The 25895-nt window shown below is 38.8% G+C and overlaps 1 protein-coding gene across 1 annotated transcript; it reads right to left on the bottom strand.

Moving 5' to 3' along the window:
* Nucleotides 1-4443: 4443 nt before the first annotated feature.
* GLYATL3 (glycine-N-acyltransferase like 3) lies at nucleotides 4444-25885 on the bottom strand. The gene is made up of 9 exons (XM_006190733.3): nucleotides 25809-25885; nucleotides 23969-24226; nucleotides 22103-23259; nucleotides 17844-17952; nucleotides 13664-13771; nucleotides 12826-12952; nucleotides 11369-11495; nucleotides 6366-8191; nucleotides 4444-4576 (listed from the first exon to the last, which is right to left on the bottom strand). The coding sequence occupies exons 4-8, from the start codon at nucleotides 17919-17921 to the stop codon at nucleotides 7765-7767; spliced, it is 867 nt and encodes a 288-aa protein (XP_006190795.1). The 5' UTR covers nucleotides 17922-17952; nucleotides 22103-23259; nucleotides 23969-24226; nucleotides 25809-25885; the 3' UTR covers nucleotides 4444-4576; nucleotides 6366-7764.
* Between the last annotated feature and the right edge of the window lie 10 nt (nucleotides 25886-25895).

Below are 25895 nucleotides of genomic sequence, written 5' to 3'. Positions count from 1 at the left end.
ATCTTGATTAGGTTATAATAAAAATTTTAAGGGGGCAAGGCAATTTTTCTTCTCCCTACGTGATTGTATTAATCAATGTATATGTGACCAGGAAAAGGGTGTAAAAGCTGTAGAAATCCTCAATAATGTTTTACACCCAGAGAGACTTCATTCCCCAAAGATCTAGCTGTTAGATTGTGCTACGTTATATCAACAAGCAACCAGTGGGTGGAAAGTACTGTCTCTGGTTTAGCAAGTCTGCAAACGTGTTCATCTGGAATGTCTAGGAATTTAAAGAAAATGTTAGTAATAATCCCTCATTATTTCTTAGACGTGTTTCATAATTCATATCTCCAGGGCAAGGCTTGGACAGAATGGTATAGTAGGTGAGTTTATCATTAGTAACCCCACTGCCTGTCTCTATTCCTCCCTCTTTCTCATCTCTTTTATTAAGGACAATCATACGTTTTTTTCAGTACGATAATTTATTAAGAAAGGCATGGAATTTAACTGTCCTCCGATTTACTGCTCCTGATCTGTACCCTTTCCTCCATTCTGCCGACAGTGCTTTGTGTCTCTTTTACCTTTTCTCTCTCCTCCTTTTTTTTTTTTTTTTTTTTGGTCTTTAATGCATTCCTTCCTTCCTTTCTGTTGTGATTTTAGTGGTGCAGAACTGGAGAGTGTAAGTGATGGAATCAAACTTGCTGGATTTAATTTCTATCCCTGCCATGTATTAGCTGCACAACTTTAGGCAGCCTACTTACCCTTTCTTTGCCTTAGTTTACTTGTCTGAAAAGTGGGGGTAAGAATAGTACCGATTCCGTAGAGTTGTTGTTGGGAACAAGTGAGTGAATATATATGCAAAGCCTCCGAAACAGTGTCTGCCCCATCGTAGATGCCATTTCCTGTGGAATGAATGAGGGCAGGGATTTTTGTTTACTTTCACTGCAAGTAACTGTCGCTGCTCTATCCCCAGCACCGAGAACAGTGCCTGACAACACTGCGGAAGTAATTTTCTGTTTCGACTGTATTTATCTTTCGTGTTTTTTTTTCCCTTCCTTATTAGGACCTGTTTCTCCTTCTGCGTTCTTTGCCTCTCAGGCTATCATCATCTATTGCTCATTTCAGTTGTCTCCTATGTCTGGGTTGAAGTTTGAGTAGACTCAAATGTTACAAATTCAATTATTCATTAGTAAGTATTAGTCATGGCATTTCCGATGAAAAGACAGCAAAAGAAGGAAAAGTGAGAATAAAATAACACTTTAAGTATAATATTTTCCATTAAATTTGTGGTGACGTGTATGTCATTTGTACACGGGTAGAGCTGCCTATAAAAATCTGCCACTTTCCACCATTAGTTTTATTTTGATTCAAACATAGAAATAGTTGAAATAATAGTATAATAGACAACTGATACATCCCTCACCTGGATTCAGTAATATTTTATATTTGATCTCTTTCTTTTTCCACACGTATGCTCTCTCTCTGTCTCTCTCACACACAAACCATACAGACATCCCTTCACTAGGAACCATTTGAAATTAAGTTGCAGATATTGTAGTTTACCAGCCTTTCTCCAAGAGCTGTATTATCCCTGAAAGGCTCTTTATGAAGATCTGAATATTAGGACTGTTCACTGCTTCTGAGTGTTAGGAATGGTCACTGAGTGTTACTTATGGACCTTTTCAGCCAACAGAGCTAGAGAATTAGATACTATCTTTAATCTCAGGGTGGTTCATACATTGTTCAAAAGTCAAAACTATATAATAGGGAAGTCTTATTTCCATTCCTATCTCTACTACTTATTGGCCACTTAAAAAATAGTTTCTGGTTTAATTTTCCTGTATTTCCATTTATAAAAATAAGCAGAGAGCAATATTGATATACACTAATTTTTTCATCCTTTCTTACATAGGCTTGTGGACTTAGCCTTTCTTTTTTTTTTAACTTAAAACTGGATCATGGAAATTACTTCAAATTATAACATAGAGAACTTCCTTATTGGTGTAAGTGCTTTATTGTGGGGCTGTGTCATAATTCATTCAACTGGATTAAAGGATGGAAATTTAGGTTGTTTCTAAAAGTTTGATATTACAAATAATATCAGAGTGAATGACCTAGTGCAAACATTTGCTTTATGTTTGTGGAGGAATCCTAAGGGTAAATTTCTGGAAGCTGAATTGCCTGTGTAAATGCATATGTGCTTCATGGGATGTTACTGAATTCCCCTCACCTGAATTGTAACATTTCCTACTCCCACTATCAGTATATGATATGCCTGTGTTTTACAGCCTCAAACTTGTGTTTTCAATATTTTTAATCTGTGCCAATCTGATAAGTGAGAAAAAGTATTGCTTGTTTAATAGCATTTTCCTTTTGAGTGAAGTTAAACATCTTTTCATACATTTAAGGGCCATTTTGTTTGTTTTCCTGTGAACTAACTGTATCTCTTGCCTTTTTTAAAACTGGACTTGAGTATTTTTTTCCTCCTCTCAATGTTAAGGGCTCCTTATGTTTTATAGAAAATAGTTCTCTATTTGTGATATAAATTATGAAATTTCTCCTAGTTTGTAATTTTTGTTTTGACCCTAAATATAGTCTTTTGCTATTGAGAAATCACACATATGCACACATGTATATTTTATTTATCAAACAGTTTTTTTTCTTTTCTCACTTCTAAATTTCAAAAGACTTTTCTTATGTGCACGTTATAAAGGAACCAACCAATGTTTTCTTCTAGAATTTGTATCACTTATTTTCTTTTTCAAAGGCTTTATTTATTTATTTATATCTTGGATCAGTTTGGAGTTTATTTTTGTATAGGTGTGAAGTATGAGTTTAATTTTACTTTTTTTCAAATTGCTATCCATTTGTCTCGCTGCCATTTATTTAAAATTCCATCTTTACCCCAGTGACTTGAGATGCCACTTTGATCTTATCTTAAGCTTTCCTATGTCCTTATTTCTGGGCCTTCCCACCCCCCACCCCCACCCCCACCCCCCCGATTCATTGTTCTTATACCACTACTATACTTTATGTAAGCTTTATAGTATGTTTTAATATTTGTGGGGTAAAGCTCCCTTTTAAACTGCTTTTCCCTCGAAAGTTTGTATTGCTATTCTTCTATATTTATTTACTATCTCTAGTCCCAGGAATCTGCTGAAAGGAAATATTCCAAAATGCAGCAAAAATTCTAATGAACTAGAAACAATTCAAGTGCGCTCTTCAGGAAATAATCTAGAATTAGAATCTGACACCTAGTGTTCGCTGCCAAAACTGCATGTTACTAACAAAACATCTGACAGTCCTATTATATTAAAAGCAATGCCTTTTAACAGTGTTTAAAACCTACAGCATGTTTTGCCTTGGAAACACATAGATCTGTTAGACGGAGGAAAAGCGTCACATAAATTAGTGAGAAGAATACCCAGATGTTAGCTATTCTTGTTTGTAACTTTTTAAATCACAAGAGCCAGAATAAGGGTTCACTCAGTGAACAAAAGTTCACTCAGGAAGTGACCAAAATTGGATTGGGGCTGGGAACACACATACCACCAGCACTGCTGAGGTTAGAGGGGCTCAAAAAAAAGAGGAGAGGCTGGGGGTGGTTACGTTCACTCTTGCTCAGGCACAGTAAGGGCCAAAAGCACGAAAAGCAAAGGGCAACTGGGTTTTACAGTGGGGGAGCCAAGATTTCTATCAGAGATTGAGAAACTTAGGTGATGAGAAACCTGGGGAAAGGGAACTAGGCCCTTAATGCACTGACACAGAAAAATCCCTCCCTCTGTATTTTATGAGTTTACTATTTTTATTTTCCCCAACTGAAATAATTTTAATGCAAACACCCCAAGCCGGGAGGAAGAAATCATCTTTGTAGTTGGTGCTGTGTTATTCCGTCGGCTGTGTTTTACTTTTTGGTTTTCTTTTCCTCCTGCTCCTGGTGTTTACTGAGGTTGAGGGACAATGGATACAAAACTGTAGGTATTACCAAGGACAGCTTACAGAAATTCAATTTATAGTTATTTTGTGTTTTGTCTCAAGATTCAAATCACCAAGAAATTCATGATTAAAAATGCAAAATGGGTAGAATCAGAGCTTGAATTATTGGATGAGACTCTGTTCTAGAGGATGTGAAAACATCCTCCCAGACTGCCCTGCCTTATCCTGCTCCCAGAGTTTGAGCAGACTGAACTCTCCTTTCCTCCTCTGTATTTCCCCTCCGTGGGTCTTAGGCAGAGTGAACACTCATTCTCACTAAATACACAGACATTTGCAAACCCCAGTCAGAGTCCACCCAGTGCAAACAAGTAGTCTCAGGGGTGTTAAGCATGTCGCCTGGACCGACATCTTTCATCATCACATCCAGCCATGGCCACACCATGAAATACTTGCTTTCGTCCACCAAAGGCTCCTCTCTCCCCAGGTAAAGCCTTTAGGCTGCCTTCAGAACTATTTATCTATTTTACCTTCAGAGTTAGATCATAAATGCGGAGAGGATGCAGACTTCTGTAATTGCTTTCCATTGCTTTGCATTTAGTAATATCATGTACATCTTTTCCACATCAGCCATCATAGCTTTCTAGTGTTCCACAGAGTTCTGTTAAATGGTTGTATTATAGTTAATCAGTGAGTTACTTAAAATATTTAGTATTTTTTATCTTTACAAACAATGCAGTAATAAACATCCTTTTATATAAATCTTACATACTTGCTATTATACCAGTAGGATACATCTTAAGAAATGGAAGTTGTCGGGTCCAAGGAATATGCCTTTTTTTTTCCTGTGGATTCCAGGCCTGTTTTTTGTTAACGGATACTTCATATTTCAGTGTAATATACAGGAAAGTGCATAAATCATAATTGTATAGCCTGATGAGATTTCACAAAGTGAACACACACCTGTGTAAGCCACCCGAGAATCAGAATATTACCAGAAACCAGAAGCTACTTTCACGCTTTGATGTCCTCAAGGCCCAGTCCTAACAATCTCAGCCAAACACATGGCTTCTGTTACCACGTGTACGCCTATGACTCTAAAATTTATATCTATATCGCAGACAGTTTCTCTGAGTCTCATATATCCAGCCTGATCTCATCACCTGCATGTTTCAAAATTCAATGTCCCCAATTGAACAATCTCTTCTGTTCCCAGTTGCCACAGAGCTGGTGCTGTCCCAGGGTTTCCTGTCTCAGTGAGAAATACCACCAGGCACGGGGCTCACAACATAGACACCCAGGAGTCATCCTTGACCATCCTCTCTCATCAGACCCTACAGCACAAAGTCCTGACATCTTTTCCTGCTTTATAGCTCAGTGATGGTTCACTCTCACCATCATCACTGCCAGCATTCAAATCCTCAGTAAATTTGGATAATCGCTTGCTCAGACTATTGCAATAGCCTCACAGCTGATCTCCAAACAGCATGATACTCGGCCTAAAACTCTTCAACGGTTTATGTATTACACTGAAGATCCGTGAGTCAGCATTAAGGCCCTTTGCTGATCTAGCCCTTTCCTACTTCTTGAGTGTCTTTACTCCTTGCCCCTCTCTTTCTTTCCTTACTCCAGAATGGCTCCACATGTTTCTTAAAAGGGTCAGAAACAAGGTTGAAGGTCGAACAACTTTATCTAAAAGGATTATTTGGAAGACAAAGGCAAAAGAAATAAGGCTATAGATGCAATTTGGTAGGAGAAAAAATACTTTTTCCTCTAAAATGTCAAAGTATGGAGTCTATTGTTGGGATGGGGGTGGAAAATTCAGAAAGCATGAGATAAAGGAATAATTGCCCTCATACAGTTCCAAGCTGCTTAAGAGGCCAATTAGCATAGTAATGAACAGGACAGGCTTCAGACTCTGACGAACTCAGGCTCTGTCTGGACTTAAAGTCTGCATGACTTGTGATGAGTCATAGGACCTCTGAGTCAGAATTCCCACAATGAGATAGGTTATACACACACACACACACACACACACACACGCACACACACACAAATACACAAAATTATACATAAAATTCGGCAAAATTATCTGCACGTAGTTAAATGCTAAGTAAACAGTAGGTGTATTATTACTAGGAAGAAAAACAAGGCAAAAGGCTCTGATAATGATGCCATGTACCAGATGGGAGTAACCTACGGTTAATCAATGCTAGTTAATGAGTATCCCTGCGGCAGAACCTAGACCATATTCTCCCAAGAGAGTTAGGGACTCCAGTTCGAGCTCTTCCCTCTGGCGCCAAGAATAAGTCTCCAGTTAACCAGAGCTCAGGATGACCTCAGCATATATTCACTGCCAAGGAATCTTTTTTTTTTTAATGAAGCTCTCCTTCACCCAGTTTGTTTACTTTTCTGAAGACTAAACACTTAATCTTTAGATTTCCTCTTACCTTTGTAGTTGAGATTTCTGGGACCTCCATGAGATAAGAAACCAGTATTTTCTATATGGCTGAGTCAACGTTATCCAGACCAGACGAAGCCAACCGTTGCGTTTGTCCCTGCTTTTACTGCCGATGGAAGCACACAGCTTGTGATGTTTCTCTTTTCCTTTACTGCCCTTGAAAGATATGCATACACAATCGGAACCCAGGTTAAAAAAAAAAAAAAAACTGACAAGGCTAAAAGACTACTGAGAGTGTTGATTTTATTGTTTAATCACTGAAATCCCCTTTACAAAAAAGGTATGTGATTTAGTGAAAAAAAAAAAAAAGATAGGTTGAAATCAAAATAACACCATTCTGGCTCAGCCTCTAGCACTGATTATATAATCTTGAAGTCATTTATTTTCTTTGGTCCTCAAATCTTCATATGTAATGAGAGAGTTAAAGCTTATTATCTTCTCAAAATTCTGAGTATATAGATATGCATACGGAAAACATGAAAAATATGTAAATATATGTGTATGTATGTTTATATGTGTTTGCATATCCACATTCACGTCTTAGTTTCTCAAGAGAAAGCAGATTATAAACAAGGGTTAGACCAGAGTAGGTGACAAGTAACGTCCAGTCTTATGTGGACATCATCTGTTTCTAGCTTTTAAAATGCCCATTTCTTCATTCCTCCATCCAAGGCAACTGAGAATTGGGAAATTGCTGGAAATACAAATTCTCAGGCCTGGCCTCAGATGTACTGAATTAGGGACTGCGGGGAGAGGCTCAGCCATCTGTGTTGCCACCTGCCCCCACCCCCTGGCGATGCTGAGGTGCACTATAATGTGAGAATTGCTGCATTCCCAGGGGAGAACTACTGGCTGGAGTCCTAGGCAGAAGTGGAGAGGCAGTAAGTAAAGGGGAAAAAAGCAGGATATTCTGCAGAGAACTTGGGTCACAGGTGGCAGGAACAGAGTTGGGAGAGACGGAGCAGTGGGGCCAAGGGAGGGTTATTTATGGTCGGAGGGAGCCAGCGCGGTAGTGAGCAAACACAGCAGAAGCCCAGGCAGCAGTAAGAAACCAGTAGCCACACGACCCCGTGTTTGGTTCTCATGGAATCATTTCTGCTCCTGTGCTAAGACCTGCTGGCTTAGAACCTTTTTCCCAAAGTGGATTCCAAAAGAGGATAATCAGCCTGTGTGTAGCCACAGCTATCTCTGACCCTTACAGTTATTACCGCAGAAATCTGAGATGCGGAGAGTTACAACTTCTCAGCCTAACCCTGCAGGTCTTCTCCAGGCCCTTTGCAACATCTTGAGAGTCTCCCGATTCCAGTTTGAATTTTTCTCTCATTGGCAACTAAGGAGTGTGTGTATGTTCAGAAAAAAAGGAAGAAAATTCCCAGAATTTCAACGGGCTAGAGCTGAACTTGCCCAGAGAGAGCTGCTGGGCTGAGAATAAGCCTATGAAAGCGACAAGGCAAGAACTCGGCGTGGACGCTCCGCAGGAGGCTGATGGACGACACGTTGTCATCCAGGACGTTGCCCTGACAGGGGAACCCCCGGCTCTGCAACTTCCTGGCCAGCGTGAGGGCCACCAGCCGGCTATAACCCTTCCTGCGGTGCTCCGGCAGGGTGTAGCCATGGCACATGGTGGCAAACTGGTCTGTGATAGACCAAGAGACGGGGTTGCCCTGGTCATCCCGGACACACACGCTAGGGAAGCAGGCGATGAGGCTGGCGATGTACCGGCGACACTGTTCGTTGCCGCCCCGAGACCAGGTCCGGTTGAGCAGATCTGCATCGGCAACGCTCAGGTAGGTTAGTCGTGGGGAAGGCCTCATTCTAGAAGAAAATGACATGCGAAAATATAGGAACTTGGGGGTCACGTGACCACAAACAACTACTTCTCTGTTTACAGTGATTCAAACTGAGAAATCGCCCCCAAGACAGCGCCCAGCAAATACCAAAATATTTTCAATGAAATAAAATCCATCACTCATCACTCATAAACAGCTTTTCGGGTTTCGTTTCTGATAGGACAAAATCCTTACTATATTAAGTTTAAGTCTTCTAATTTTATGCCTATTTCTTACTGTTCTCAGAATAACATCAAGCATTTCATTTTTTCTATAAAACAAACCTCAGATTTATTCTTATAAAGTCCTGAGTCTGTTGACACCCTCCCCAAATCCTTGAACAAGTCTGGATCCCTGGGCCCCCAATCTTTTCCTTGGCAAAAATAAACATTTAAGGATAGACCTATCTTTATGCGCCTGTGGCCAGAAAAGAACTAGAACTGCTGAACTTCCCACGCATGTGCAGGTGCTCAAGAAATGCTAGCTCCTCCGGACCTTTTCCTAAAAGGTCTGGGAAAAGGTCTAAAAACCCATGGTATTAAGAATTAAAAAAATAGAAATTAGTGCAATTTTTAAGAACTGAGATGATTACCTACTTGCAAGTCTATGGGGCTGGTTGTCTTTCAGAACTGGCTTTCATTCTTGAAGTTCTCAAAGTCCTAAGACCACCCTCAGTTAAGAGACTGGTAATATTCTCACTAGGACCCCCTTTACAAAGTACAGGTTTGTGTTTTCTCTTTACTAGTGGTTCTGCAGTGTTAGCTCACATTCCAGGCATTCTGCGGGCTCTGGCACTGGGCCAATCATCTAACCACTGAGCAGGGGTACAAAATAAATAAATATAAGCGATAACTGGCTTAATGGGATTTTTAGTTTAGTTCTTGAAAATAAACAACAACAAAAAAAAAGTCAGAGAAGCCGCAGGCAGAAATGTCACTGCAAATAAAAACACTTCTGCGCACACATTTCAGGAGTGATACTACAGACTATGAACTTGTATGTGAAGGGCGGGTGTCCAATATAAAGAGTGTACAAATATGGGCAATGACTTGGGTGTTAAAGACAAACTAGTTTTAAAAAGCCTGACTTGGGAATAAAAGAAAATGATGCATAACATCTCAGGGATATGACAGTAAACAGACTATGGGAAACTCTAAAGGACAAATAGGAAATTTTTTTTTTCAACAAAAGGTAACGTAAGACATAAAAAAGATAAAAGGGAACCTATATGTCAAAAGGAAGTTAAGAGAGATACTAACCGACTGCAATGTACAAACCTCATTTAGATGTTTACTCAAAACAAATAAACTGCTAAAAATATTATGATAATCTGGGAAATGTGACTACCAACAGGTAATTTTAAGTAAACGATGTTAAAAATTTAAGGGGTTGTGCAGACAAGAGTTAACCCAGCAGGCTTGCCACTACTTTCAGGAACACCTGCTTACCAGGTTGGCCTCAGCTGGTGCCTGGCGGTCTGGATTTCTGGAGGGGACCTGCGGGTCCCAGAACTGTGAGAGTGGTCAGCTGAGCCTGACTGTTCATACAATCAACGTAACTTACACTGAACACCTGCCTTCCTTCTGGGAGTCGAGCAAATTGGTTTATGCTCGACCTACCTCTGTTGTCACAACTCATCGCTGGAAAAATCGCACGCCTCCTCTGGGAAGCCTGTGCCCAGCTTCCTCTGGACTCTGCCAGCCCGCCTTTTCCCCTTTGCTGATTTGGCTTTGTACCTTTCAGTGTAACAGATCACAGCCAGGACTGTGTAGGTTAAGTCCTGTGAGTCCCCCTAGCCAGTCACTGAGCCTGTGGGTGGTCCTGGGGACCCCTGACACAGAAGTGATATTAGTACAGTGCTTTTTTTCATTTTCTTTTTAAAATTCCTGATCTTCTGGAGATATATATTAAAATATTTAAGAATAATGGGAAAATGTCTGAGACATTTCCTTTAGAATAATCCAGAGGGTAGAAAAGATAGGGGTCTGGATAAAAGTTTCAATCTTGTACTTTTGGGATGGGTTTTATATACATGTATATTTAATAAGCACAAGCTTGGTTGTATTTTTTAACAACTCAGTTTATGGGAAAATGTTTTGTCAAAAAGGCTCTAGTTGCAGGAATTGAACAAAGCAGAAACAAAATCGAGAACTGCGTTATTTTGTGATTAAAAAGGGCAAGTATTTTAGATAAAAAAAATAATAAAATATATTGATGGAGGTTTATTATGTTAGTCTCTCAACCTTTGTATGGGTTTGAAAATTTTCATAACTGAAAAAAAATTAAATGAAATAAAAATAAATTCTAGTCACTTAATGTGACTTAAATTCTTCTTTAGATTTAGTCTTGTTTTGCTCAATAATTCCTTCAACACACAGCACAGAAGTGAAGAAAACTAACATTCACTGAGGTGAGTACTTTTCAAGTACCAGGTTTCATTTGCTTACAAAAAACGTGAGGCAGATATTATAAGATTAGTTTTCGAGGAGAAATTGATTGAGGCTCGAAAAGGTTAAGCAAAAGGGTAGAGAACTAGGAAATGACAGAGCAGGGAGCACAAAATCAGAAGGAAAAGAGAACGCAGACATAAACTGATCCATGTTTCGAAGGACTGGATTCTGGAATCAGATCATGGGATTATTTCCTGGCTCTACAGTTAAGTCCTATGTGTCACTTCAATTCTGTTCAAAAACGGAATAATAATAATAACACTACTTTTTAGGGGTGTGAAAAGGATTCAAGAGGTACCACATTTAAAACATTTTAGTGCCTGGCACCTAAGAGGCACGTCAGTCAGTTACGCACTCTCATCCCTGAAACAACAACAACAACAAAACAGTAGCAACCACCTTGGGCTCAGACAACAGAGGTTATTAAGAATTATTTGAGGGAGGAAGATATGCAAGAAATGATTTTCCTTGTATTCTGTCAAAATACAGGACTCCCTAGTTCAGTTATTACTATGGACACAGACACTGATTTGATTTTGCAGGAAATTATGCGCAAACACCGTAGAAAGGAAGAGTAAACACACACACACACTCAGCGCCCCAAACCCAAGATGCCAAAATATTTCTTAATGATACTAAGTATTCCAAGTGCTGCTTTTTGTATTTCTGTAGCAGTAAGTCCTCCCCCAGATGGAGAAACTTGGTTTACATACAGGAACCTGGTGTCTGGCAGAGTTGCCACCGGAGACAAGCGAACGGCCTTGAAGGAAGTCTGCTTTACATCCAACTGCTTTGAGCTGGCAACGGCGTTGGAAACATCACATAACTCACTCTGCAGCCCTGTGTGTGGAGACACGTAATGAAAAAGGTGGGCATTTGATTTGAAAATGCAAAAAAGGAAATTTGTCGCGGTGTTTTTCTGCTCAGTATCATCAATGTCACCAGTTTGCCACCTTGGATGATCCTAACTGCTCTGTATTTACACATGAATTATTACAGCTACTCCCTGTCTGATTTTCAAACTTTGTGTGGGATTTTCAAATTTCCGTTGTGACCATGATCTTCCGTGGAGATTTCTGAGGGGAATATCCCTTAAAAATTTATAAGTTCCTGTGGGAATTTTGACTTTTCTGACTTCTCACATTGATCTTAAGCTCTTCAAAGTAACAGACATTTGCTAGTTCTAGAAGTGTAGAAGAGCTCAGATTTATCTGGCGTGGCAATCTGACTTTAAAGACTCTCTCCCAGCCTCTTGCTTAAATGCCCTCTACAGAAATATCAAGCATACCCTTAGCACTGGTGAGATCCTGAACTCACCCAGCTCCCTCTCATTTGCCACAGCTACACGTACTACCTGTAAACCCTCGTCTGCACTTGTTGGATACGAAGCCCTGCGCTGGGCACTGCTGTGCCGCGGGACACAAGAACCAGGGGTCTCTGTTCTGACAGAGCTCACAGCATGGCCGGGTAGCATCTGTTAACTTGGAACTGACTTCTCTCCTTCTCCAACCCTCCCATCTGTTCTGTCCTTTCCAGTCTGGCTCCTGGCTGATTGAATCCTCTGGAAATTGACTTTCCCACTTCCTTCCATATCTAATGGCTTGTTTCCTTCTCCTGGAGAACACATGAGTGGGAGGTCACACTGAACACAGACTGTGCTCTGAGCCTCGGCTCCTTCCTTGGGGAGTCAAGTCTAGGAAACGATTCGTAGATCAGTTGATTAGCTCTTTCCAGAATCATTTGCTTTAGAAAGAAGAAAAGGCTTACCTATTGGCTTAGACTTAGAGTTACTCTGAAAGACTGTGACAGGAAAGAGTTAAGAATAATAAGGATAATAAGCAAAAATATGCTGTTAAACTCACTGATGTCTATATTATAGTAACAGTGGGGGAAAAAAATCACTTAAAGCAGCCCCATTTAACTGGTCTCTGCCTACCTCAAAGGCCAAGCCGCATTAGGTGTACAAAATAAGTGTTCTTACAAAACTGTAATACATAAGCCGTAAATACATAAAATGTATGCCTATGTATTTGTGCGTGTGTGTGTGTGTGTGTGTGTATACATATATATATACACATACATGTGTGAAATATGTTGTATTTACTTATTTGATAGATATGACAAAAAAGAGGGAAAAAAATGCCCGCCTAATATTTTGCACTTGACCCACCTTGTATTTGAAAAACTTGGTCCCAGTTGATGACACCGTGTTCTTCCAACAGCTGTTGGTAAGCCCTGACATCCTTGTAGAACACAGCATAGGCGTTAGTATAATGGTCCAGGTTATCTGTCTCAGCCTAGGACAGAAGACATAAACACGCCCTCTAGGGCTCTCAGCTATCTAGGATCTGAGTTACACACGTCTAGACAGTTCCCCAGTAGCAAAGTTAGCCACCTAGAAACAATGGCTCAGTGGGAATGTGGCAAATGTACTGTAGTGAGGGAAAGAACAGACACTTTGGAACTTTTGTTGATTATCTTCTAATATTAGGGATGTTTCAAAGACAGTTATTTCACATTGTTCTAGGACTTTATTTATTTATAAAAATAAAAAGGTTGTAACTCAATGGGTCCACCTACGAGGAAAAAACACAGAACTCTCAGAACTTTGCTAATGAGGTCAGGACAGCACATCTTTGATCACTTGAGTGTCTCTTTGGTCTCAGAGGCAGAATGGGGAAAGACACTGTCTTTTTCGGTCTTTTTCCATATTTACCCACATAAGCAAAGGCATCATTCATAAGGAATCATCAACCCAGCAGACAAACTGGTGTGTACCAGCACGTATGCTTCATGCTTCCAGGGATTAGGAAACACTAAAGAAACACTACTGAACACATTTAGACTGGAGGTTTCCATATGTCTGATACTCCAAAGCCAGTCAAATTAGAAGCTAATGGTGAAGTATGTAGTGTGTTATGATGGTTGTAACATCCCCTTTACCTAATTTTTTCTTTCCAGTAGATGCCAACTCTTTTTTTTTTTTTTTTTGCCTTTCAAAACTGTACCTCTTTCTGCCGCCGGGTGATGACAGCTTTGAAGTTGGGCCATGAATCCAATACCACTTCCTTCTGAAAAGGATTCCCACGATTTATGTTCATGACTGCTCCGTAAACCTGAGTCAGGGAACCCAGAGGACACACCAGTCACACTACTAACCCCAGTCACATTACTGACCATTTCGGTTGCATATTACCCTTTTCTCTCCTTGTTCTACTGCATAATCAGGGCCACGCGGGGAAATTATAGATGTGTATATACTCAACATACAGGTACAGACGTCTCCCTTATTATTTCATCAGTGCACATGAAAATTGGTATAATGTCTCTGAAAGCCTATGAAAATTCTCTCCAAACTTAGTTTTTACACTACAATGGTGAGAGGTACCAATTCGACAGGCTTACTAGATGCAGGCTTGGCACAGAGGTCAGCAATAATTCTTACTGAATGAATCAGAATCTAATATATGGATTTAGTGCTCATCTACCTTTTAAAAGTTTCACAGATAATTTTGATGCTCAGCTGCTTGTGAAATTTATTATACTATCTGAAAATAATCTGTGAAATGCAAGGACTCCTTCGACCCTAAATTATAATTAAACATCCCTTGAGAGTGAAACACTACCCCCTGGGGTAAAAAAAGGAGCCAACAACACACCCTGCATTCCAGGTTTGATGGAGCAAGGCTCCACCAGCATCCCCTGAAGGTTGTAACTATGTCTTGTTCACTGTTACACCCATGGAGTCGGACATAGTTGATCAAATGCTTGTTGACTAAATAATCCTGAAGTAACATTAGAGTTCTGTTCTGTGCCCTTTCACATTTTTTTCTCCACTAAGAATCAAAAAGATGTCTGTCCTAGGAAACAACTTTCATATGCTGTATGTGTGCTTATAGAGAAGAGAAAGTTGTGGTGTAAATGAGGCCAGTGTTCATAGCAGCATTTTCATAATACTGTAGACAGAAACTGCAGACAGTCTAAGGGTCCATCAACAGTGGAATGGTTAAATAAATTGTAGCTTATCTGTACTGTGGACTATAAAACAGCAATATAGTGTTGAGTCAAAGGAGCTAAGTGAAAAAGATAATTGTTGTGTGATCCAATTGATATTATATTCAGAAACAGGCAGAATTAAATTATGACTTTAGAAGTCAAGATAGTGGTTACTTTTTGGGAACAGGGAAAGGTAGTGACAGGAAAAGAGCAGTGGGGGGCAGGAAGCAAAGGCGTCAAAAAATGTTCTTTCTTGACTGGAGTAGAGGTTACACAGATATTTGCTCTGAGAAAATTCACCGAGCTGCATCATTTTATGTGCATTTTCTAGTGTTATACTTCAATGAAAAAAAAATTTAAATTATAAATGCATTGGAACCTATATTTTACCTCCTTTCTCTCTCTCATAATTCAAATCACTCATCTCAATGCCTAGAATATTATCCAGCGGTCTTCTGTCTTACCCATCCTGGGCCTCCACTCAAATCTTCTCATAGAATGTATCATTCCAAAGTTAGTGTGGCTAATACTAATGTGTAACATGGATCACACTAAGTGAAAATCCATGAACTAAAGTAACCTGGGAGGGTCATGCTTGTTCTGTTAATCATTGAATTATGCAGAGTAATAAGTTTATCACAATGATTTCACAAGAGGAAAGCATACATCCTTATTCAAGAATAAAGCTTAAATAAGACTAAAGTGTTCATAAGGTTAAAAGGAAGAAACTATTTACAATATTGAGATTCTTTAAAAAAAAAAAAAAAACCCAAACATAACTTGTTTGTGAAAGATTGGAACCAACTGAAAGATTTGGCATTGGTTAAAAACAAAGTAATCTTTCCAATAGCTGTTTATCCAAAGGGTGAGTGTTGAGAGGAGACAGGAAGTGGCCAGAGGGAAGTAAAGATGCTGGAGGAATGAGCAGTCAGTGCTTGTGAAGGAAATCTGGAGGGATATTTAATCACTTAAGCACTAAGGTGAGATGATTGAAATACACAGCCATAGACTCAAACAGATGGAGGGAGAAGTGAACAACAAAACTATCTTTTCTTTACCTTTTTTATTCTCTAAAGGACACAGTGTTTACTGAAAGGGTGTTTGGAAACTACGGGCAAAGAACAAGACCAGGCATTACCTAACAATGCAATACTCGAGGCAGGATAAAGAGGTCCAGGGATAGAGAGACTCAGTGTCTGAAAAATGAGAAATTGGGAATACATTACGGAGAAGGTTACATGAGGAGAGCATCTGTTTGTGCCTACATGTTTCATTTCTTTACCTCTTCAAATGGTGTTAATGAGAGGTAAACATTTCAAAAGAACACTCAATTTGGAATCTGATAAGCTGGATTTAAATTTGAACTCTAGCACTTGGACATGGGGAAGTGACTTAGTAATACCGTCTGTAGAACTGTAATATAAATCTCTGCCGGTTCAGAGGTATTATTATAGTGGGATTCATATTAGTTTAAAAGAATTTTTTTATTTTTAGGGGAGGAGGTAATTAGGTTTGTTTGTTTATTTGTTTATTTATTATTTATTTATTTAATGGAGGTACTGGGGATTGAACCCAGGACCTCTTGCATGCTAAGCATGCGCTCTACCATTTGAGCTATACCCTCCCCCCATATTAGTTTTTTATGAAGTTCAAATGAGATGGTGTGAAATATATTTTTAAAAATTATACATAGTATTTAGGCCAAGTCAGCTAGTCTGAACTCAGAAATCATTTTAAAAAATAAGATTTGAATAGGTAGAGAATTAATAAGTAATCACTGTTGAAAGCAACAATTTATTGACTAGATTATTATGGGCAAAACCCCATGCCAAGCACTGTAAGAGGGATTAAAAAAAAAGAAATCAGCATCTCTACCCGGGTATCTGGGAACTAAGTTGCTTGTGGGAAAAACAATAGACATGCAATCGAAAGAATTAAGATTTAACTGCTTCTTTATTTGCTGCATTATCTTCTTTCAGCTTCAATGCATTCATTTATAAAATGGATTAATAAACATCTTACAAGGTTGTTGGAAGGATACAAAAATGGAAATTCTCTGTATGCTAAAGTACTATCCAAATATAATATTTATAACCTGGGGGCCCATCTTTGTCTTGATGATTATAATCTCTTTTGTGATCCTGAGAAGGTCACTGAAACCTTTTCAGTTCTCTGTGGCAGAAAAGTTAGCCAAAGATGTTGTCAAAGCAAAGCAGCCTACCATCTTATTCCATCTATTCACCCCAGTGTCAGCATTCAAAAATAGGAAAATTTGGGTCTATTAGGCACTTTTCTAGGCATATGATCACCAAATTATCACTCAGATTTTCCGAACCACGTACAGGTTAAGCACTATTAATAGAGCAAGATGAGCAGATTTAATCGACACAGTATGGTACACTGGAGGACTTTCTCTAGATCATTTTGGTTCACATTTTAGTGTAAATAAGGATTATCCAGGGTGTTTGTGAAAAATGCAGGTCCCTGGTCTCTATGTTCAGAAATTATGATTCACTATATCTCTTCTGGATTATTGGCACACCATTTATATTTGAAAATCACTGTTACAGGGCTTTCTCTTTGCTCAAGAAACTAAGCTCTCAAAGACAATTTCACTGCATTCTGCATATTTTCTCCAATTGTTGAAAATATTTCTAATCTTACATTTATTTATAATCTTTGATTACAATGTCAGCTTCCCCAGGAGCTCTGAGTTACAGTAGACCCTCATGGACTTTTAGAAGGCTTCAACCGACAGTGGCTCGATGATCAACAAAACCAATGGAAAAACTTTCAAAATAAAGATCTTGCAATAAACAGAAAAAAAATTTACAGCAACTCTGAAACTTCAGTTCCACTGTGCACCTAGGTTATGTTCTTACCAGCAATGCCACCCACTATACCCTCCTCCATTTAAAAAATATTTAGAACTCAAATTTACCTTAGAAATAGTCCAGTCCAACATTACCTAACTTCTCCTAGGAGTCATCTAGAGTGGCTGTCAAGAATATAATTGTCTGAGCCATATCCACAATCCATTGAATCAGTCTCTAGCAGAAGACTGGGAAGCTATGATTTAACAAGGGCACCCAGAGTCTTACCATCAGAAAAACTGGGGAAACAGCTACACGTCTGACATTATTTCACAGATTAATAACATAAAGAAAGATAAAACCCTTCCATTTACAGTACCTTGAGTGATTCAGGAAAGTGACTCTTCAATATTTTTTCCAGGATCAGTAATTTGGTAGAACAGCTTAGCACCAACATTTTCTCGGAGCTCCAGTAATTCCACGCCTAACTAAAAACGGGAAGGGATACATTTGATTTTTGCCTGTTAACATTTGAATCTACCTAGAAATATCCTCGAAGCCTTGTTTTCACTGGGTGTTGTTCTGAATCCGTGGCTTCCTCTGAAGAGGGAAGGAAGTAGGGAGGCCCTGGGGCAGGTAAATCAGGACACATGGAAATGGAGAGGATGTGAGTGTCTATACTGGGTTAAGTCTTCCATTATCCACGTTCACTGTACCTTAAACTCTTCCTTCAGGACACAATAACAGCTGTAATTTTTACGATTATTTATGTTTTCTTTGATTTAAGCCTGTCTTAAGCCCGTGAGCTGCACGAAGGAAGGGCCCAAGTCTGCTCTGCGCTCCACTGTATCCGCAGCACCTGGGGCACAGGGAGGGGCGTTCAAAGTGGTTGAATGATAATATGAAGCTCAGAGGGACAGTCTTAGTGTTAAGTAGGGAAACTTGTTTTTCACAATGCCGGGCAAAGACCAGAGAAAGACTTCAGTTGGTCAGGTGTCAGGTAGTTAAGAGGAACCACTTGGAGAAAAACACCAACTTAAAGATGAATCGATGTGAGCAAAGGCTGTGGCTCATTTTACTCAGATAAAATTAATTTCCTTAAGGAAATGAAAAAGGGCCTGAATGTAATGTATGCAACTTCATCCCTTCTTATGCAACTGGATTTCGTAGATTTGGGGGCTCCATCTCCCCTGCTTTTTGTTCCCAAGAAAACTTTTCCCCAACAGTCCAATCAGGACTTAGCTGAATTAAAGGGGAAAAAAAAATGTTTTTCCCTATATTTGATGTGGTAGAGCTTACCCACTTTTAGTATCCAGGCACTAGGATGACAAAGACAACTCAGCTACATGTGAGAACCTGGGCTTCTGGGATGGTGGTGGACTGTTTCTCTACAACACATTTTCCAGATAAGGAAATCAAGGAGCTCTCTGTGTGGCTATGCGATACCCAGTGTTTGACCATGATTTAATTAAAATCCACTGTGGTAGCTCACAGTGAAAAAAATGTGACAATAAACGTATGTATGTTCATGTATAACTGAAAAATTGTGCTCTACACTGGAATTTGACACAACATTGTAAAATGACTATAACTCAATAAAAAAAGTTTTAAAAAAAAATCCACTGTAAAACTCTGTCACACAGTTCATGTGAGTGTGAACTTCTAAGAAGCAAGTTTCTTACTACCCAGCCCTGTGGGCTCTAGTGCACTGAGTGGTACCTCTGAGGTGTGAAGTCTCTACAAGAGTCAGAAGGGGTAGGAAAGGCTGAAGCGGTATCAGCAAATCTGGCTTCTGGACCCTAACACGAATAGTCTGGATCAATATTAGAAACTTCGAGGAGATCAAGTTTCCAGGGCTGAGGTTAAACAGAGAAAGAAGTGTAGCCATCCTCTCCTCGTTCTCGGATCGACCTAACTTTTCACTCACTCATGTCATCTCTAAATAAAATCTTGACGTCTTAATAGAGCCTCATGTTACACACATTGTCAGCGGAGGGGGGCTGACGTGGGGTTCTAGAAGGTGAGCGGCCCAAATGAAAAAATGCACGAGGAGTTGCCATACTGCCGGACAGACTTCAGCAGGAGACACCACGGGATTAACGACACTTTATTCTATTGCCAAAGGGAGGTGCACACACCTATGATGCACCGGTCCTGCTTTTTAATCTGTTTTCTGCCACCACATGCGCAATGTGAATTTCTTTGTTCATTAGGCTTACAGAATATCTCTAGCACATGTGTACTTCTGTTTTCCTTGTTATAAATCTTATATAATTGATGCATGTGTACAGCCATTATTTACTGCATATTACAAACATGCTCTGATCATGGCCTTGGGTCCCACAGCCTTAACTCATCTCAAGGCCAGCTCACACACATTCACTTAATTCTAATTCAATACCCTTTGAGAGAAAATGAAATGATTTCAAAGGGAAAACGATCATGTATCTCTTATTAGGTTTGATGTCTAGAGATCTTTCTGTGTACTAACACACAGCAAAGTAGCCAGTGCAAAGAGGAAGAAGTCTAAGTACCTGGTGATAGTTTGCTTATTTATTGCCTGGTTTGTTCCCCAAAGGCTCTAAAACCACTTTATAAACATAGGTAAAATATACAAAGGAAAATTAAGTTTAAATAAAGATTCAGGCAAGGGAGAAAACCCAGGTATGAAAGTCATATGGAGTTAAGAGTGAGGTCAGCAGGCGAAGCAGATGGAGTACAGCCCTGCATAGAGTTGATCTTCTTTATTTGTGGGTCCCCTATTTGTGAATTTGCCTACTTGCCAAAATTTATTTTTCACCTTCAAATCAAGACTGACAGTAGATTCTGCAGTCATCTGTGGACATGCACAAGGCAGTGAAAAATCTGAGACTCTCAATGCCCACATTTTTCAGCTCAAGCTGAAGAAGCTGGCTTCTTGTTCCAGCTCTCACATAGCAAACAAGTCCTTTACCTGGTCTATTTAGTGCCAGGATTTTTTTGCTTTTTGTTGGTGATTTCACTGTTTAAAATGACCCCCAAGCAGAGTGATTAAGTGCTGTTAAGAGCTGCTAAGTCTAAAAAGGGTTGTAACATGCCTTATGGAGAAAATACATGTAGTAAATCAGCTTCCTTCAGGCATGAGTTATAAAGTTCTTGACTATGAGTTCAATGATAATACACAATATATATTAACTAAAGTGTCTTTAAATGGAAATACACATATAACAAGGTTATGTGTTGATCTGCTGATGAAAATGTTGTGACCAGAGGCTTGTAGGAACCTAATCCTGTATTTTGCCTAGGAGCAATGGCTCAGACATCACTACAGTGTTCACAGGTGACTTTATTGAACGTAACTACCACGAACAATGAAAATCAACTACACTTGCAGGAGGTGAGGGCCCACATTTCACTGTTAAGCTTCTAGCAGCCAACACAAAGAGAAACAAACATGATTAGTTACACAATTCACATTGCCCATAAAATTATCCTTACATTTTTCACCAGAGCATTTGCTTAACTTTTCACTTACACCATCTTTAAATTAAGTCCAGGCTTCTAACTTCTAAATAATCAAAACCTTCCTTTCTCTGGCTTTAAGTTACCTTTCCAGGCTAGGCAGCTTTTTCAACTCACAAATTACTCAAAGACACAGATATTGGTGACATCAGAATCAGAGAGACATTTCTCCCATGGGTTCACACAGAGGGGACACTATAATTAATAGACAATATTAGACAATATTCTTTCAGGAAAAACGGTGATGAATTTCATAAAGATCTTTCTTTTATTAAATACAAAGACATTTTTCAAAGGCCACACACACATACAAAAGGAAGGCAGAAATTCTCAAAAGGATGAGAAAGAGAAATATTTTCAGAAAATATTTTTTACACATTTTTGAATTACATCAGAAAGTCATAAGACACTAATAATTCTAAAAAATACAATATCAGAATTTCACATCCTCAGTACTCAATTATAAATTCCCCATAATAAACACGTGTTATTGGATAGGAAAGTAAAGGTTTTGGAACTCTTTTAGCCAAAATGCTATCAATAACAGACTCACTAGCTGAAGTCTTTGTTGAGGAAAATAATTATATAAGTTTTAGGAACTGAAGTTTCTCTGGGGCATTTGAGTGCCCATCAGGACACAGTAAGCACCTATCATGTTTTATTGATTACTATTAATCAGACAAGGAAAGCATGACACTCTTCTCGGAGATTTCATTCTTAAAAATAAAACATAAGATCTCTATTTTTATGGTGTAATACATCTACAATACAACGGTTGGATGTTTGTTAACGAGGAAACAGGATTTTTTTTAAAGCACTTGCAATCCAATGCTAGTGATTATTTTTCAGGTAAGTCTTTTGCTAAACAGAATACCTGTTTCTCTAGCTGTGCTTCATGTCATAATTCAAATAATCTTATATTTCATAAGGCTTACTTCCCCATATCAAAATTTTAAAAAGTAAAAATCAACAAAAATAACAACAAAAAAACCCCAATAGGAAGAAAATATCTTTTCCTCTAAACCTAATTATAATGTATTCTTCCTATACATGGTGAATTTCATCTATTTCTCCCATGTCTGCTTGCAACTGTAACCAATCATTTGATATTTATTATTTTAACAAATAAATGCTTACCTGTTGTTGAGAGTGCAGTCTGAAACTGAGGTGTTTCGCAGTGTGGCAGTGCTACGGCTCCTTTTCCATCTTCACCCTTCACGCCTACTTCCCTAATTAGCCCTCTGTGGAAAGAGGAGGGCAAGGAAGACAAAGTGTCCACACCTGTAGAAAGGGAGGAGTTCTGGTGTAAGGTGAAAATCAGCGCAAGTATTTTCACTCCATCTCCTTCTATCACATTTAGTCTCAAGGTGTAAAAGCCAATGAATACTAATCTTGGCTTAGAGATGGACATTTTCTAGACACAGAACATACCTGTCTGTCAGGGTACTGTGGGAAAGAATAAAAGGGAATGGGACCCAGGCAGATGGGATACAATAAGGAGACAATGTGGAAGGACTGACCCCTTATTTATTTTCATGTGTTCTGAACAAAATGACTTTGCTGCCCTAAACTTCCAAGGCTGAAAGGGGGTCATCTCTAAAGAGGTTAACTTGTGGAATTGAGAGTTGTTTTTTTTTTTTTTTTTTTTTTGAGAATTTTAATTCCCTTACCCTGTTCTTTTAAGCGAAAAGTCATTCAGAATCTACTCACTTCCCTTGAATGGCTGCATTTTCAAGCACCGTGGGCACCTCGGCACCCAGCACCCGAGCCTTGGGATGATTAACAGTATGGGTGTCTCAGCGGCATGTGGAGAGTGCCTCAGTTTGAGTCTGGCCACATGGGAGGATGCTGTTTATGTCTTTATGTTTCATAAAGTCAGAATCAAATGAAGAGGTAGGTTAGAGTATTCCTTATCTGAAGATGCTGGTTTAAGTAATACAGTGGGTGGTTGGTAGTTAACGGCGACTGGAGAAATTGCTTTAGATGACAATTACTGGATGTCAGAGGGGTTTTGATCCTGGTATACTGATTTACTTTTTTTAAAGATGTTACTGAGAGCAACATACACCTGTGCATGGTCCCAAGGATCCTATATATAGCTAGTCTTTTCTAAATATTATCTGAGGAAAATTGATTCAAAAAAATGAACAGCTGTTACTTACAGGACAGAAACTGTTTTAGGTATGAAGTACAATATCAGAGAAAACCTTAAAAAGTCCGGGGTCTAGTTGTTTATGAACTCTGAGAGCATACAAATGTTTTCCCAGGCGTACAGTACGTGTTCCCAAGTGCATCTGCAAAAGAAACTTCTATTCTTTTTTCAAAGTTCTTTGCTCTCTATAAAATGTCTGAACCTAATTAAAATAGTTGCTTTTTGTTATGAGGAAAAATAACCAAAAAGGCAAAACAGATTTCTTTTCCAGAAAAACTGCACTGGATGAAGGTAATTAAATTTGAAATACGCTTATCAAGCTAGGCTGAACTTTTGACTCTGAGATTAAAAGGAAAAAGGAAAAGTAAGGCAAAAAAGGTTACTAACATAAAATAAATTTAAGATTTTCTTCTAGAAACCCAAGTGAACAAATCCATAATACTATGATCATTATACTTAGATAAACAGATTGATCTGTGTATTTCTGTGATAGGATTTACTCATTAGCTTCAGTACCCACTTCTACTTGTAACTTATCAGCAAATGCCTAAGATGTCAAAAAGACAATTACTATTTTTTTTCACTTCCTAGCTCTGTCACTTACTATTTGAGTGATCTTAAAGTCACTTAGCTTCCTCTGCCTCGGATCATGCAGACCAGGATAAGAGTGATTGCTACAGGGCTTATCCCCCGTAGGGTTGTTATTAGGAGTAAACATTGGTATATACGCACATATACATGTAATGAGTTTAGACTAGCGCCCGGCATATAGCACATTATCAGTAAACGTCAGTTATTTTAATGACTGTTATTTTTGTTCCATAGTCCTGTTATTCCATTTGAAAACCTACCTTAATTTTAAGGATCTCCTTGGGGGCAGAAACAGGTAAAACTGGCTTAGGCACATTTGTTTCTATTAGTTAGAAGAGGAAAAATTCCATTTTTAAAAAAAGTACTCTCTAGTTGTTTTACTGTATTTGGAAAACGTCCCTCCTTCATCTTCCTCTTTGTTCAGTTTTAGCGAGTATAACCAATGCCTGGATATGGTTGCTACCCAGCAGTTTCACAGCCTTGCTAAGAGCAGAGGCCACTTGGAGGACAGCAAACATCTAAGGCAAGAGAAAGTGGTGAAATGATGGTTAAGTGGCGAAGAAATTGATTCAATGGCGACTCTTTAACAAGAAAACTAGTTAGAACAGAAAAAGCTGTCACTTGAGACACAATAAAGTGCAAACGGGAAATCTGAATTTCTGCTTCCACGTTCCTTCTTTCCTCTCTTTTCCTCAAAGCTGAATCTTTTGTGACAACGAATAAAACCTGGGAGGACTTGGACTTATGTTTGGAAACTAAGCCAATCTAAACAATACTAATTTTGACAGGTGCACCTGCATTAATTTTTGGTAAATAGAGAATGCCATGAAATTCTATCCAACCAAAAAGAAAGTAAATCCTTTAATTTTAGGTTTCAGGACAGGTGTCTCGTATTTAGGCAAAACCTGTTTGTTAAATCTTTGCCCAGCTGAAAGTTGAGGGAAACGGAAGGGCCCGTATAAAATAAGAATTTTAAATGACCGACAGCACACTCTGGTTCTGTACAGGCTGCCTCCCCAGCAAATCATACCCATTTGACTTCCTTCCTTCAGCAGCATTATTGAGGACCCATTTTCCTATATGTTCAGCAACTTTCGCTTTCAGCCTTTTCAATCTTTTCCAAACTGACAGGTGAAAACATGTAGTTGTTTTAATTTGCTTTCACATGATTATTTTAAGGTTGAAAATCTTTCAAGTACTTAACTGACCATTTGCTTCTTCCTCTGAGAATTGCCTATTTTCCTATTGGTATTTAACCTATTCGTTACCAGTATTTCAGAGCTCTTTACGAATAGATACTATTTCTTTATGTATGTTGTAGATATTCTTCAGTCTGTGCTGTGTCTTTGGCTTGTTTGTTTGTTTGTTTTTTTAACTTCAAAGTTTTATGTAATGATCTATTGATTTTTTTCCTTTGTGGTTTTATCCTTGTTTATTTACATAATACAGGCAGACCTCAGATACTGCGGGTTCAGTTCCAGACCACCACAGTAAAGGAAATCTCACAACAAAGCAAGTCACATCAATTTTTTGGTCTCAGTGTGTAAAAGTTACACTGGCATTATACTGTGGCCTATTAACTGTGCAACACTATTATGTCTAAAAAACCAATGTTCATACCTTAATTAAAAAATAATGGTGTTAGAAAAATGGCACCAACATACTTGCTAGATACAGGGTTACCCACAAACCTTCCATTTGTAAAAAATATAGTATCTGAAAGGCAATAAAGTACTATAACCAAGTATGCCTGAGGGGCATTTCCTACTCTGACATCAGATACTCATTCATGAATTCTTCTTAGTTTCTATTTTTATATTTGATTTTATTTACTATAAATCTATTTTGCAGTAAAGTAGTAATACTGACCACTGCCCCTCCACGCCCATCCCCAGTTGGTTAGCTAGTTTTCCCAAGACATTTTATTGAACAGTACGTCTTCTCTGCATTCTGTTTGATGGGCTATCTTTATCATGTGCTACAGTTGTACACCCTATATCCTTCGTTGCAAAATATTTATTTTTTAGAATTTAAAGTTGCTGGCACCCCATGATGTGTGGTCGCTCTCACTGTAATGAGCGCAAAAACGAACTTGTTTACCTGCAGCTGTGTTCCTGATGGTCTCTGCCTGGAGGGCATTAACAGAATTATGGTACCTTCTAAATTAACTGAAAAAATATCCTAGGT

The sequence above is a fragment of the Camelus ferus genome, chromosome 20, assembly GCF_009834535.1.
Source record: "Camelus ferus isolate YT-003-E chromosome 20, BCGSAC_Cfer_1.0, whole genome shotgun sequence".
Lineage (NCBI taxonomy): Eukaryota > Metazoa > Chordata > Mammalia > Artiodactyla > Camelidae > Camelus > Camelus ferus.
Note: the sequence above shows the minus strand (reverse complement) of the source record. Positions and strands in the feature narration are given on the sequence as shown.